We start from the raw sequence: 16,943 nt of genomic DNA on the forward strand, positions 1-16,943 counted from the left end.
AGCCTCCTGAGCTGCTGGGCCAAGGGGTTATATTTTTAAAGGGAATATATTTATTATTATTATTATTATCATATTTATTTACTTTGCAGTGCTGGGGATTGAACCCAGGGCCTTGTGCACTCTAGATTGGTGCTCTACAATTGAGCTATAGCCCAGCTCTACTTTATTATTAATCTACACAGTGAGTTAATTTTTCCAAATATCATTTGGCATCCCATACTTATCAAACACTAAGTTATAGTTTAACTTAGGGATACTTGATACTATTAAAATATTAAGTCATCCCATTCATAAATATGCTATTTTGATGAAGTTATTCAGATCTCCTCTGATGTGTGTGTGTGTTGTGTGTGTGTGTTTAGATATGGTCTTACTCTGTTGTCCGTGTGTTGCCCAGGGTGGCCTTGAACTCCTGATTCTCTCGTCCCTACCACCCATGTAGCTGGGACTCTAGGCTCAGGATACCATACCCTTCCTTTCTTTGATATCTTTTAATGGAGTTTTAAAAATTCCTTCTTTTTTTAATTTTTTTTTTTTTTTAGTTGTAGATGGACACAACACCCTTGTTTATTCTTATGTGGTGCCAGGATCGAACCCAGTGCCTCACACATGCTAGACAAGCGCTCTACCACTGAGCCACAATCCCAGCCCTAAAAATTCCTTCTTAAAGTGTTTGTATATTCTTCATTAGCTTAATTCCTAGACACTTTATACTTTTAGTTTGTTATTTAAGTGGCATTTAATTTTCCATTACTTCTTCTACTATTAATGACCTGTGTGTGTTATTCTTATTTCTGGCAAACTTGCTACACTCTCTAATTAGCGTTAATAATTTGTTTCCTGGCCTTGCTGAATGTTACATGTAAATAATCTTATTAGCTTAAGATATCACTTCCTTCAAACCCTCCTATTAAATCTCGTTTCCTTCTTTGTTTTTATGTTGTTGCTAATTTTAAAGAGAATGTGCTTGTACCTCTTATTTTTCTTTTTTGGTAATACTGGGATTTAATCCAAGGCCTTGTACAACCTAGATAAGCACTTTACCACTGAGCTATATCCCAAGCCCTTTGTTATTTTTTTAATTATTTTTTTTTAGCTGTTAATGGACCTTTCTTTCTTTCTTTCTTTCTTTCTTTATTTATTTATTTATATGCAGTGCTGAGAATCTAACCCAGTATCTCATACATGCCAGGTAAGTGCTCTACCACTGAGCCACAACCCCATCCCAGCTTTGTTATTTGAGACAGGGTCTCACTATGTTGCCCTGACTGTCCTTGAACGTGCAACCTCCTGCCTCAGCTTCCCAAGTAGCTGGGATTACAGGTATGCCTTTATCTCTTCATCAAGATGAGGTATCCTCAAGCTTTTGGTAGAGAATCTTTTAAAAAGCTAAAATGTTTTATTCATAGTTTTTAAAGAGCTTTTATTTTTACAAAAAATCCTGTTAATTTACAATTGATGGTTTTGCTTGGTTTATGGTGCTAAGATCTGAACCCAGGGCCTTGTATATGACAGGCAAGTACACTGCTGCTGAGCTACGCTCCCAGCTCCCTAAAGGCTTTTTTAACTAAATATATCTTCTACATCTGGTAATAGCATATCCTTTTTTTGGGGTATTAATGTGATAAATTACATTGACATATTTTTCTATTATTAACCATCCTGTATTCCTGGGATTAACCCTACTTGATCATTCTGTACTTTTCTTTCTTTCTCTCTCTCTCTCTCTCTCTCTCTCTTTTTATAAGAACAAGAGCCTTTTAAGTATTTTTTAATTTTAGGTGGACACAATATCTTTATTTTATATTTGTGTGGTGCTGAGGATCAAACCCAGTGCCTTATGCATACTAGGCAAGTACTCTACCACTGAGCTACAACCCCGGCCCAATTTCTTTCCTTTTTTTTTTTTTTAAGTGAATTTTAGCAACAGTTTTAGGTTTACAATGAAAATGAGCAGAATAGGATTTCTCATCTACTTCCCACCTCTCCACATATGAACAGCCACCTCCTCTCTCCAGCTCTGGGATGGGAGGAGTCTGTTTGTTGCAAATGTCAAACATACATTGACACATCGTTATCGCCCGAAGTCCATAGTCTACATTAAGACTTAGCTTTTGGTATTATACATCCCATGGGCTTTGACAAATGCATAACGACATGTATTCTTCATCACAGCCTCATTTAGAATTATTTCCCGGCACTAAAAACCCTCTGTGTCACACGTATTTATCTTCCCTCCCCCACAACCTTTGCAACAACTGATCTTTTTACTTTCTGCATAGTTTTGCCTTTTTCCAGAATATCACATAGTTGGAATCACACAGCATAGAGCCTTTTCAAATTTGTTTCTTTCATTTATGTCATGATTTGGATGTGGCTTGTCCCCCAAAAGTTCACATGTTGGGGGCTTGGTCCCTAGTGTGGCAGTATTGAGAGGTGATGACCTTTAGGGTTGGGGTCTAGTGGGAGGTGGTTAGGTCATTGCAGGTCCTGCCCTTGCCAGAGATAATGCTGGTTTCCAGGACAGAGTTAATTCTCACAAGAGTGAGTTGTTATAAAAGAGCAAGCCTGACCCCAGATCACCCTCTGGCTTCCTTTCTTGCCATGTGATCCTCCCCTTATATGTGCCCCCTTCACAATGTTATCATTGTGACAGAGCCAAGGTGGCCCTCATCATAGCTGAGCAAATCTTCAAAATTGTGAGCTAAATAATCTCTTTTCCTTTGTATATTATCTAGCCTCAGGTGTTTTTGTTACAGCAATGGAAAGTAGACTAATATGACTCAGTAATAGATATTTAGGGTTCCTCCATATCTCTTCCTGGCTTGAGAGTTTTTTTTAACTCCAGAATAATAGTTAATTGTCTAGAAGTACCACTATTTATTTATTTCTCCATTCACCTACCAAATGTATCTTGGTTTCTTCCAAGTTTGGGAAGTTAGGAACAAAACTGCTGTAAACATTCACATGCAGGTATTTTAGTGGACATAAGTTTTGAACTCATTTGGAGAAATACTAAAAAGTATGATTAATGAATCATATGATAAGAATGTTTAGTTTTGTAAGCAACTGCCGAACTATCTTTCAAAGAGTCTGTACCATTTTGCATTCCCATCAGTAATGAGTAGGTCTTTGTTGCTCCACATCCTTGCTGACATTTCATGTTTCAGTATTTTGAGTTTTTTCCAACAGTGATATTTATTATTGCTTTAATTTGTAATTTTCTAATGACATGTGATTTCGAGCATGTTTTCTTTTTCGGTACTGGGATTGAACCCAGGGGTGTTTACCACTGAGCCGCATCCCAGCCTTTCTTTGTATTTTATTTAGAGATAGGGTTGAGTTGCTTAGGGTCTCGATAAGTTGCTGAGGCTGGCTTTGAACTCCTGATCCTCCTGTTTCAGCCTCCCAAGCTGCTGGGATTACAGGCATGCGCCACCGTGCCTGGCTGTAGTTTTCCTTCTACAATTAAGTCTATTAAGCTTTAAGCTGATTTTTACGAAAAGTTAAGGTCTTTGCCTTTCTAATCACTTGTTCATCCTTTGATATTGATGGGATTGATAGTAATAACCCCCTTTTATTTCTGAAGTTGTTAATTTGCGTGTACCCCACTGTTTTATTTGTTCTGGCTACAGATTCATTACTTTTATTGATCTTTTCAAAGTACTAGCTTCTAGTTTTGTTGATATTTTTTCTTTCTTTGCTTACTCCCAGCTTAATCTTTAATTTTTTATTTGTTCTTTTTAGTTATACATGACAGTAGAATGTATTTTGATATTTCATACATACATGGAGTATAACTTCCCATTCTTGTGGTTGAACATGATGTGGAGTTACATTGGTTGTGTAATTGATTCATTCTACTATGTTCCCTGTTCCCATACCTTCTCCCTTCCCTTTATTCCCCTTTGTCTAATCCAGTGAACCTCTAATCCCCCCGCTACTGGCCCCATTTATTGTCAGTTAGCATCTACATATCAGAAAGAACATTCAGCCTTTGGTTTTTTAGGATTGGCTTATTTCACTTAGCATAATGGTCTCTAGTTCCATCCATTTGTCAGCAAATGACATAATTTCATTCTCCTTTATGGCTGAATCCATATGGTAATAGTCCATGTGCACATATAACACATTTTCTTTACCCATTCACCTGTTGACCATTCCAAGTTTTTTTTTTTAAACTTTATGATTGCTAACTTCTTTTTTTTTTTTGAGAGAGAGAGAGAGAGAGAGAGAGAGAATTTTTAATATTTATTTTTTAGTTTTCGGCAGACACAACATCTTTGTTGGTATGTGGTGCTAAGGATCGAACCCGGGCCCCACGCATGCCAGGCGAGTGCGCTACCACTTGAGCCACATCCCCAGCCCCCATTCCAAGTTTTTAAAGAAGTCTCCACACTGCTTTCCAAAGTGGTTGCACCAATTTGCAGTACCACCTGCAATGCTTGAGTGTACCTTTCCCCCTACTTCCTTAGCAACATTTATTGTTGCTTGTATTCTTGGTAATTGCCATTCTGACTATAGTGCCCAGCTTACTCTTCCAGTTTCCCTTTTTCTAGTTTCCTGAAGTGGAAGTGTAGATGATCAATTTTAGATCTTTTTTTTTTTCTAATAAATGCTTTTAATGCTATACATTTTCCTCTATGCTTTCACCTTATCCCATAAAATTTGTTAAATTGTGTTTTCATTTTTATTTTCATTCTCATTTAGTTGAAAATATTTTTAATTTTCTCTTGAGATTTTTCGTTGACGCACGTTATTTAGAATTCTTTTGTTTAATCCCCAAGTATTTTGAATTTTATAGTTATCTTTTTGTAATTGACTTCTAGTTTAATTTTGTTGTGGTCTGACAGCAGACATTGTGTGATTTCTACTTTTTAAAATTCATGAAGATACATGCTATGGCCAGAATTTGGCCTATCTTATTGAATATGAATATGAGAAGAATATGTATTCTGCTGTTGGTAGATGAAGTAGCCTACAGATGTCCATTATCTTTGGTTGACTGGTGGTATTGTTGAGGTCAACTATGTCCTTGGTGGCTTTCTGTCTTCAGGATCTTCCATTTCTGCTGATCAGGTGTTAAGTCTACAGCTATAATAGTGGATTTAAATATCTCCATGCAGTTCTATCAGTTTTTGCCTCATGTATTTTGATTCCCTGTTGTTGGGCACACCTTAAAATTGTTTTGTCTTCTTGGAAAACTGACTCCTTTGTCATTCTGTCGTGACCCCTTTGTCACTGATAACTTCTTTGCTCTGCAGTGTGCTAATACAGCAGCTACTCCACCTTTCTTTTGATTAGTGTTAACATGGTATATCTTTTGCCATCTCTTTACCTTTAAGCTATATATGTATGTTTAAAGGGTTTCCTGTAGACAAAACAAAAAAACCACCAACTCAGTCTTGTTTTTAATTCACTCTAATAATCTCTGTTTTTTAATGGGTGTATTTGTCATCGATATTCAAAGGGATTATTGATATAGTTGGATTAATATCTATCATATTTGCTACTCTTTCCTACCTTTCACCCTGTACTTTGTTCCTTTCTTGTTTTCCAGACTTTTATGTTTTTTACCAATTATTTTATATGCTTTCATTTTAGAACATATCCATTATACTTCTTTTTAAACTATATTTAATGCTTGCCCTATTGTTTGCAATGTAATTTAGAACTAATTCAAGTTCACTTTCAAATAACACTCTACTGCTTTGTGGATAGTGCAAGTATCTTATAACAACAAAATAATCCTAATTCCTTCTCTGTCACCTGTCTTATTGCTGCCATTCATTTTACTTACATATAAACATGCATAAGCACACACATACACACACACCCACATACAATAATATATTGTTGCTACTGTTATTTTGAATAAAGAGCTAAGGATCAATTAAAAATAAGAATAAAGTTTGAATTCTACCATTACTTATTCCTTCTCTGATGTTCTTCCTTTAAAAAAAAGTAAATTTCAGTTTCTACTTTAAATAATTTTTCTTCTCTCTGAGGAACTTCATTTAGCCTTTCTTGCAAAGGCAGGTCTACTGGTTACAAATTCCTTCAATTGTTTGAAGAAAAAGAACACTGCAAAATCTTATTTATTCTTCAGTTTTGATGGATAATTTTACAGGGTTCAGAATTTTAGGTTATTGGGTTCCCCTGCCTCCTCTCAATACTTTTTGATATTTTACTTTCTTCTTGCTTATGTGATTTCTTAGAAGTTTGATGTGATTCTTAGATTTGTGTCCCTATAATTAAGGATTTTCCCTTGCTGGCTTCTTCCAAATTTTATTTTAAATATTCTGCAGTTCTAATGATATGCCTAGATATAAGTTGTGATGGATTTTTTCTTTCTTTCTTTCTTTCTTTCTTTCTTTTTTTTTTTTTTTGTGGTGCTCTGTATTGAACCCAGGGTCTTAGGCATGTGAGTCAGGCACTCTACCAACTGAGCTATTCTGTCTTTGTTTCTTAAAGCATTTATCCTATTTGGTGTTCTTTTATACATGTTTGATTTCTGATGTAACTTGAAAATTTTTCATCATTGCATTTTCAATATGTATTTGGTTCTTTTTTCCCCTTCTAGTATTTTTATTATTTTGGGTATCTTACACATTTTGTAGCCAAAATGTGTAATGTGTTTTTTTGTGTGTGTGTAATGTGTTTTTTTTTTTGCTTGTTAGCTTTTTTAAAATTTACTGTTCAGATTAGAAGTTTCTAATGTAATATCTTCACACTAAGAGATTCCTTCCTCAGTCATGTCCTGTGTACTAATAAGTCCATCAAAGACATCCTTCGTTTTGACTACAGTGTTTTTGATCTCTAACATTTCTTTTTGATTCTTTCTTAGAATTTCCATTTGTTTGATTATATTACTGATCTCCTCTTGTGTGTTTTCTCCTTTATCCATTAAAATATTTAGTATATTAATCATAGTTGTTTTAAATTCCAGGTCTGATAATTCCACCATCTGTGCTGTATCCAAGTAAGGTTCTGATGCTTGCTCTTCTCAAAACTGTGGTTTTGTTTGTTTGTGTATTTTAGTATGCCTTGTATTTTTTCTTTTTCTTTTCTTTCTTTCTTTTTTCTTTTTTTTTTTGGTGAAGGGCACATATAATGTACCAAATAGATGAAATGCATGAGTGGACATTTAGTAAGGTGGAAAGATGTAGAGCAGGGAAGCATTCTGTAGACTTGTGATTAGGTCTCAGTCTGTTAGTGAGCCTGTGTCCCTGTACTGTGAACTGTGAAAATGCTTCTCAGTCCCTCTCACCTCCCTTAGGTGCTTGCCTGTTTGTCTTTTCAATTCTGGGGGCAGTGATTCCTTCTGTGACTTGACTTCTCTGGTGGATCAAATAATTGTTGATTTTTTTCAGTTTGTTCATCTTTTTACCTGTGTTAGGAAAGAGTAATGACTTCTAAGTGTTTTATATGATCTACTGGAAACTGGAATTATTGGCATGAATTTTTAATACATGTATTGGATTCAAATTGCTAATAATTCATTTAGGTTATGTATCAATGTGTCAAAGTTGACAAGTGATCTAGCCAAAAATTTCTCTTATACCGTCTTTATCTGTTTTTACTATCAAAATTAAATTAGCCCCATAAAATAGGTTGAACAGCTTTCCTTATTTTCTATTTTCTGTAACAACTTGAATAACATAGGAGTTTTTTTTGGGAGGTCCAGTTATAAAACTGTTGGGCCTGGGTTTTATTTATTTATTTTTTATTTTGAGAGCATGGAGGTACAAATAAGTTTTTATTTTGTATTTTTATTTTTTTAAAATTTTTTTAATATTTATTTTTTTTAGTTTCTGGCAGACACAACATCTTTGTTTGTATGTGGTGCTGAGGATCGAACCCGGGCCGCACGCATGCCAAGCAAGTGCGCTACTGCTTGAGCCACATCCCCAGCCCAACAAATAAGTTTTTAAATCTTATTTCAACATTTTAAATGGTTACAATAACATTTTAAAGGATTATAGTTCAGGGATTTTTTTTTCTTTCTGGTTATTTGTTTATTTATTTATTTAAGATTGGAAGTTGCTATGTTACCCAGGCTGGCCTCAACCTCATGATCCTCCAGCCTCAGCCTCCCAAGTAGCTACAGGCATGCACCACAGTACCTGGCTACAATTAAGCTTTTAAAAAGTTTCTTCTGGTACTAATTTTGACATTTTGCATTTTTCACAATGTTATTTATTTCATCTAGATTGTAAAGTTTGCCATGGGAAAATATGTTTACCAATGTTTTATTTACCCCTCTCCCTCTCTCTCTTTCATCCAGTTGATTTGATCAGAGGTTTATCTATCTCTTTATCTTGTTTAGGTTTTATCAACTATTTTTATTGGGCTTTAAAATATTATTGTTACTGCCTATTTTGGTTTTTCATTAGGGAGTATGTTTTATTGTCTTGGATTGATGGGCAGAGTTCTTTTTCTCTGGGGAGAGGAACAAAAGCTTAAGTGTAGCTCATGGTTCTCCAGGTAAATTTAGGAAGTTTCAGGGCGAAAGCTGCAGTCTAGAGACCCAGTAGTGATGCACCTGTTCCCAGATTCCTGATTCATGCACGGCACCCCCAGAACCTGTCAGTGCTTTTATGGCAAGCACTGCTTTTCATGAGGAGGTGGGCTGTTGCTCTAACTGCTAGGCCCATTTATGAATGTACCAACCTCTGACTCCTATAATTTCAGGAGCTCTTGAGCACAGGCACTAGGTCTCTGCAATATTAAACAAATTTCACTTATTCTCCCCCACTGCGAGTTCTTCCTTTAAACTTAAAGCTTGCTCAATTTTCACTTTATGAAAACGCTCACACTTGCACACCTGAGCTCACTTACCTGGCTAACACCAGTTTGCCTCTTCCTACTCGGTAAGCCCATGCTTTGGTTCTTTGTTTCTAGCACTCCTGTGCATGGCTCCGGTCTCACACTTATACTGACTACAGTTAACTTGTTTTTACATCCATCTCTTCTTCTTACTTGGATAGAAGGTCGAGAACCTCAACCTTGCATTTGGTGTTTTTTTTTTTAACCTATGGCTGAATTTAATTTACCTTATATAATATATACTCAGTAAATGACTGTTGAGGGAATAAAGTAGAGGTGCACTCTAACATGAGGAAATGTGTCACTTTGGGAAGTTGTCACCAAATTTCAATAAGGACCCTAGAATGGGACCATTACATTTATCAGGTTTATAACCTCAAGGATCATCTGCAATGAGATTTGGAAAGTAAGGTATTCTAATATATTACATTTTGAAAACATCAGTTCAGTATCACAGCATTGACTTTTAAAATTGCATGAGCAATACTTACCCTGGGAAGGAAAAAAATTAAATATAAAAAGCAAAAGGGAAGAAAAGTCACCTGTAATCCCATGATGCAAGAATGACCCTCTGTAAGCATTTTCTTATCTTCTATTAGATTTTCCTTTTACTATGCAAAAGTTATATACTCATGTAAATATACATTTTAAGTGACATTATTTTATGTATACTTTTGAAAATCTCCTTGGTCACTTACAATGTGCATCTTTCCATGTCAATAAAAATATAGTTACAGCTGGGTATGGTGGCACACTCCTGTAATCCCAGCGACTGGAGAGGCTAAGACAGGAGGATCATGAATTCAAAGCCAGCCTCTACAAAAGTGAGGTGCTAAGCTACTCAGCAAGACCCTGTCTCTAAATAAAATACAAAATAGGGCTGGGGATGTAGCTCAGTGTTCAAGTGCCACTGAGTTCAATCCCTGGTATCCCCCCATCCCCCCAAATATAGTTACAGTATTACTTTAATGCTTTTGTGGGATTAAGGTAGATAAGCATCAAGGTGTATTTAACCAGTTCATTCTCTACCATTATACATTTAGGTCATTTATAGTGTTTTGCTACTTCAAACAATTTTCCCACAAATGTCTTTGTACTTACATTTTAAACACTTATCTGATTATTTGCTGGTCAAGAAATATGTTCATATTTAAATTTCATTATATATGGTTGAGTTGCTTTCTGGAATGTTGAATCACTTTACACACCTACCAATAGCATACAAGAGTACCTGTTCCCTATTTCTCACCAAGATAGGGTACACTGATTCTGTTTACTCTGTCAGTCTGATTTGGTTTCTCATGATTTTTCTTGTTTGTTTGGTATCCAGGGGTGTTTTACCCTCAGTTACATCTCTAGTCCTTTTTTATTTTGAGACAGAGTCTCACTAAATTGCTTCGGGCCTCTCTAAATTATTGAAATTGGACTTGAACTTGTGATCCTGCTGCTTCAGCTCCTGATTACAGGCATATGTCACCCCACCCAGCTGGTTCCTCATGATTTTCCTCTTATTGATTGCTAGTTAAACTATTCATATTTTTCATATCTTTATTGGCTCCTTTTATTTATTTATTTATTTATTTTTGGTACCAGGTATTGAACAAAGGGGCACTTTACCACTGAGCCACATCCTGTCCCTTTTTAAAAAAATTTTTTTAAATTTTGAGACAGGGTCTTACTAAGTTGCCTAGGGCCTCACTAAACTGCTGAAGCTGGCCTTGAACTTGCAATTCTCCTGGGTTCAAGGTCTCAGCTCCCTGGGTCACTGGGATTACAAGTGTGTGCCATAGCACTCAGCTTTCTTTTTAGAGTGTTCATATCCCCTGATAGCTTATATATTTGAAAAAAATATATACATATATAGATATCTACCTAGCTATAGATATTTTAAAAATATATAGATATCAACTCTATTTATGCTAAAAATGTACTATGTATTTTTCTTCAGTTGCTATTTACTTGTTGAACTTTATTTACAGTATCTTTTTTAAAAAATTTTTTCTTCCTATGCATTAAAGTCAAAGTTAATCTGCTTTTTCCTTCAAGGTTTCTGTTTAGGTGCCTTTCCACATGAGGCAGAGAAGACCAACAGCCTACTAAACACCTTCCCCTCATTTTCTTTTAATGAGAGAACATTGCTGCCTAAAAGATAGCTCTGAGCCCCCTTTTGTAGTTGGGTACAACCAGGTACCAATGAAGGCCAACAGGGGCAAGCCCTGCTGTGTGACATGGGGCACAGCTCAAGAATGAGTCTGAGCCCTTCTCTCTTTCTTCTTTCTGCTGCCTACAGGGAAACAGCTAGAGCTCTATAAACCATCTTGGACCAATTCCATCTTGAGGATCAAAGCCAAGCTTGGCTGAGGGTAAAAAAGAGGACCCCAGAGTCCTGATGTCACAAAGCTCTCACACCACCCTGTTCTATCTATCTCTGAACTCCTTTCATGTGAGAGAACAAATAAGTCACTGTAGTCACGCCTTTTGTAAGAATAATTCTTATCTCCTAAGAGTGATTCCTGCCTCATGCCAACTCAAGGTTATTTCAGTGTCTACTTGTACTTTCTTCTAGTCATCTTCATCTACGCCATTATCCTATGTTTTCATTATATGACTGAAAAGATGTGTAATCAGGATTTAACAGTCTACATCAAATAATGTTTTGGTAGAAACTTCTTTGAAATGATGATTGCTAGACTTACACATGCATAGAATTATTACAGTAAATTTTAAGAGTGGATCTGATTATTGAGTTTTATTCTATGTAGGCAATTTTTTTTTTAAGTTAGGCCAATACTCTTGACATGAAATCCTTTTACAAGCACATCTTGAGAAGTATCTATTTTTTTAGCAAATCATGGGATTTTTATCTTGAGAAATTATTTTCAGAGAAGATGACTATAAGTGTGAGACTCTACATAAAGTTGGGAGATTTTTGATGAAGAAAATTGGATACACACTAAAATTTGTGTAAGGAAGAGATGGAGCATAACAAGATCTTACCATAGTTTCATTACAGTCAGAACTTCATTTAAATATTATTTGTTTTGAAATGTTTTGGACACAAGTATAAAATATTTCTTATAAAACAATATTATATATTATTTTTGTTTCTTAAATATTTGTCTAATTGGAAATTGTTAGCATTTAATTTAGTGTAACTAATATTTCCTCAATTAACATTTATTGAGCACTTGCTATGTATGGAGTCTCCCAATGACTTGCCCAACCATTAATAGAATTCCTATTTTAGAGAGGAGGAAATTGAAGAGCAGAGGTGCTAATTCACTTGCCCAAACCACTCAGAGGCTGATTGGAAGAGATGGCTGTTAACTTAAAGCCTAAACTTGTGGCTACTCATGTCAGGCCTGCAGGAAAGAAGAGATAAGGAAGACATAGTTTCCCACAGGTAATAGTAAAGAAAATCTGGTACCTTACCTGAGCCACACAGGTCTGTTATATTAATGCGAGTGGGCAGGGAACTGCCTTTTGAATTGGCTGCAGACACAGCTACAGTCCAAATCCCAGTTCTGGGAATAACCCAGGTCCAGAAGTTGTGTCCTGTGATGTTCTGTAGTGTGATTTTCTTCCCTGTCACTTCTTGCAAAGTCACCTGATAGTGAAGGATTTTCCCTCTTGTCTCTGATACACTCAGATTCTGCAACAAAACACATCCATGTACTATTAACTCTCAGATTAAGATCTCTGACTGCTGTGTGCCTGGTCCTCTTGGCTCCTGCTGCAGGCAGCCAAATCTGAGTGACCTTTTCATGTGTATCTCTTCATCTCCACTGTACACTTCATGCAATGACCTATCAGCACAACTGCCATTTAAGAAAAAAAAAAAATCAGCGTCTTTAAAAAATAATTCTTCAGAACACAACAATTTTCCTTTCTTGCATCAAAATGAAATGTACTAATGGTAAACAACTCTATCCATCTCATCGAACAAGAATGAACTCAGAAGAACTGAATCTGAACTCCAGTTCTGTCAATCACATGGACCCTGGATGAGGCTCTTAGCAATTGTGGGTCTCTGTTGCTAAATTTATGAAACATACACATCCATACACGTCTAACTTTTTATATAAGAAAGTATCATCCTGCTCAAAACACCAAACACAAGACTTTCAAGAGCTAAACCAGTAAAATCTATACTTAGTGAATTGAATTAGCCATCTGTGCTAGGAAATGAAGAAACTGTTCGTAAATATGTGACTAACAAGTTTTGGAACTGCAAAAATTCCAATTGAGATCATTTGGGAGCAATCCCAGGAAGTATGCAGAAAACTAATTATTTGTATTGTACCCCTGTTTGGACAAGGACCATGGAAAGCAGAAGCATAGAACATGGGGAGTTGTCAAGCCTAACATTGGCAGTGCCTATCCCTGCCTAGCATAGGGCAAGGAAGGCTTGGCTTGCCAGGGGTAAGTGGTAGTTTCTTGGCATAAGTATCCCTTCTGTAAGTGGGGGGTCTCCAGCTACCTCTGCTGAAAGACACATCTAGGATTGGAGAATGCCCCTCACTCAGGTTCCCTGATCAGCAAGAAATCTAATAATTTGGTTTCCTATGAAGATTGTCTGTCAGGACAGAATGGGCAACATGAATGTCTGGTTCACTTAAAATTTGTATTTGTCACTTTAAGTGAATAAATCAGCCTTCTGATTATAATTTGGTTTCTAAAACAATTAGCATACTGGGAGAGAATGTTCCAATTTGCTGAGTCAAGCCTTCTGGTTGGCCCAACAGCTGTATTCTCCCTGCGGATGAATCCATGAGCATCCAACTTTTATATTTCCATTTCTGGGAGCATGATTAATACAGATTTGTTCTGGGACCCTTTTGTGTCCATGAGGCTCAATCCTGGATCTCAAGCCTTGGTCTGCACCAGGTAAGCGCCATGTTGCCCGGGAACCCGGTGGATGAACATTTAGTCTTTCTCCACAGTTAGCATTTCAGATGTCCATCACAGCTGAAGTCATAGGCTGGCTGTGCAGATTAAAATAAGCAAGTGCTTTCTAAAGTACTATATTCTAAACTGTCATTAATAAACATGCCCATTGTCAGGGAAGAAAAATAACATAAATTAAAGCAAAAGCTTGTTAGGAAAGACCATTCCCTCAGCTATCCTTCCCTGTTTCTTCTCTGTAAGTCCAGAGGTAAGTGTATTACCTCCTCCCTGCCCCACGTTATCTCACCAAGGCACTTTGCAAGAGTTAACCAAACTCACAAAATTCCCCATTCTTGCCAGGAACCCAAGAGGCTTCAGTTCTACTCTAACAACTAAGGAAACAGAGCACTGATTTGGAAGAAAAAAAAAAAGCACCTTGCAAACCAGACTTTGTTACTCTTTCACTGTCCTTTATAGACACCCCAGAAATCTCATTTGATTAAATGGTAAAATGCTGAAAGAAGGGGGTAAATGTCATCTCGGGTCCATTGAGCTTTCATAGTGACAGCCATAAATACCCAGCTGATTACAGCCTTCTAGTCAATATAGGTGAGACTCAGAAGGATTGTGAAGTTTCCAGAGAATAGTAAAGGGCACAGACCCTTGCATTTCTCCTCTATTTCTCATATTTTAGAGTTAAAAAGATTATGAATAGGTTGGGGTGGAGTGGAAGTAGTAGACAAGTAAATATGGCATCCTGGGGCCATACATATGGCAATACATATGGCATTATATAAATATGGCTCACATAAAATGTCAAGCTCAAGTCTGGAGATAAAGGTTACCCTCTCTTGGGTAATTGGTCTCCTTAACCAAACTGGTCCTATAGGGTCCATGGAACAAAAATCTCAATAAGCCAATAGGAAAACAGGTATTTAGCCAAGCGGGCACTTAGTCTCCCAAAGCCTCTGAAAACAGTATAACTCATTTGTTTTTAAAAAAGAAATGCAACATAAAATTTGTAAATAATGTATATAATTCCTGGATCATCATTCCTGGATCATGCCTGGCCCAGATGGAATGGAATATCTTTGTGTAACCACCAAACTGGAAGAGTTTCTATAGATTAACAATGAATTCAACACTGTATTTTATAAACACAGAAACAGGGACTCAGTGAAATGAAATGACTTGCTTAAGGCTGCTCAAGAGATAGATGGAGAAGGGAGGATTGAATTTAGAGCGCTCAATTTCAGTATTCCCTCTACTGTGACATGCTGCTCCTTAAGCCTGAGACAATGGAGTGGCAGGTGCAGTCTGCCATGTTGCATAACTGGAATCCCCAGTCACCTTTCCTAGCAGGATGTTGCAAAGCTGCTTCTCTAATTGTGGGGTTCTGATATGTTCTGACATACAACATCAACGTTGGGCATGAGTTCAGAAATTTGGGAAGGGTAGGGGTCCATAATTCTTTTCTGGACCAACAGGCTCTGAGTCACAAGGAGACAAGCTGTGAACCCAGAAGTCCTGCAGTCCTGAGCAGCCAACGGACAAGTCTTACCAGGTGAACATATTTATACTCTAGTGCTGCTTATTTGCGTGACGGGGAGAAAATAACATTTGTTAGTAAACCATGTGTTAGGAGTTTTACCTCTATTGTCACATTTAGCCCTTACTACTCCCCATTCTGATGAGGATGCTGAGGTTTAGAGCTCTGAAGTCAAATACTCCCCACAAGGAAGGCATGTGAGATTGCAGAGCGCCCTCTAGTGGATGTGAGGCAGAACCCAGCCACCCAAATGTGTGACATCCCTGGTGGTGTCTAGTCCTGGAAACCCTTGTGCCATCTCTGGCAGTGCTGAGTGTGGCTCTCAGGCCACTGTTCCTTCAGTTATCCTCATTCTTTTCTGTTGGTAAGAGTATGCAAAAAAAGGATAAGCTTTCCTATTGTTTGTCCCCTTCAGTTTTGTTTCTGCTCCATCCTGTCCTGTGGGAAATGAATGAAACAGCATGGAAACTCTTTCTGAATAAGGTTTGAGAAGTGGAGAGTGAACAGCTCCCTCAATAAGCTGCTGCGAGAGTTACACTGCCTGAAAAGGCTTCCAGCATCAGAGATAACATGGTGAATGAAATCCATGACAAGACAGAACTCAACACAGTTGAGACTATGACACCCTGGTGGTATCTAGTCCTGGAAACTCTAGTGCCATCTCTGATCTCTGGCAGTAATAATAATAATAATAATAATAATAATAAATATATATATATATGTATATATATATATATATATATATATATATATATATATATATATATTAATTAGAACTCTGGGGCTGGGATGCAGCTCACTGGTAGAGCACTTGGCTAGCATGCATGAGGCCCTGGGTTTGATCCTCAGCACTACAAAACAAAAATAAACAAAGGTCTGTTGGAGAAAAGGGGTCTCTGTGAATCGACGAAGCATTTCTTCTTAGGACTTACACCTAATGGAATTGTCCTAAAGTAACACTTTACTTCAGAACTTCTGATGCAAATAATAAGGGAAAAAATCTGTTAGAGCTTAACCAACATCAAAGAAGAGTGGCTATAATCAATGCTCCTTAGAAAGTTAGGGGAATTTGAACACATTAGTCACAGCTTATATTGCTGACTTCGTGGGTTTTTTTTTTTTTTTTTTTTTTTTTTTTGTGGTGCTGGGGATTGAACCCAGGACCTCACACATGCTACATTAGCTCTCTACCACTGTTCACATTGGGCAAGTTATTTTACCTATTTGAGCCTCAACTTTATTATTTTTAAAATGAGGATAATCCCCATCCACGAGTTAAGAAGGGAAGTAACCTGTTCCAAAGAATGCACATGACAAATGAGAAGACAGAGACACTCGGTGAGTTCCCTTCTCTTGGTTACTCTGAAGTAATACAACATCATCACAATTGGCACTACTCCACCCTCTACTAATCTCCAGAGACCCGGGCCATTTTGACTCTTGGCTTCACCTGCAGTTCTATATGGAAGGTTTACCAATGTGATGTAGTTGATTTCAAAGTACATTTAATTTGTGAGTTTAAACTTGGGTGCCTTGATTTTGGAATTCATGACTACCTTCAGCAGCCCCTGTCCAAAGTCACTTGAAGTTTTTCTCTTTCTCCCTCCCTTCCTCCCTTCCTTCTTTTCTTTTTGAGACTATGTTGCCTAAGCTGGCCTTGAACTCCTACCTCAGCCTC

General features: G+C 37.1%; 1 protein-coding gene across 1 annotated transcript in view; it reads right to left on the reverse strand.

Annotated features, from left to right (window-relative positions):
- IL12RB2 (interleukin 12 receptor subunit beta 2) overlaps window positions 1-16,943 on the reverse strand; it is an 86,907-nt gene that overhangs the window by 25,469 nt on the left and 44,495 nt on the right. The window contains 1 exon segment of the mRNA XM_081308351.1: window positions 12,262-12,481. Within this exon segment, the coding sequence (XP_081164477.1) occupies window positions 12,262-12,481 (220 nt within the window).

Source organism: Spermophilus citellus (genome assembly GCF_964194105.1).
Source record: "Spermophilus citellus genome assembly, chromosome: 9".
Classification (NCBI taxonomy): domain Eukaryota; kingdom Metazoa; phylum Chordata; class Mammalia; order Rodentia; family Sciuridae; genus Spermophilus; species Spermophilus citellus.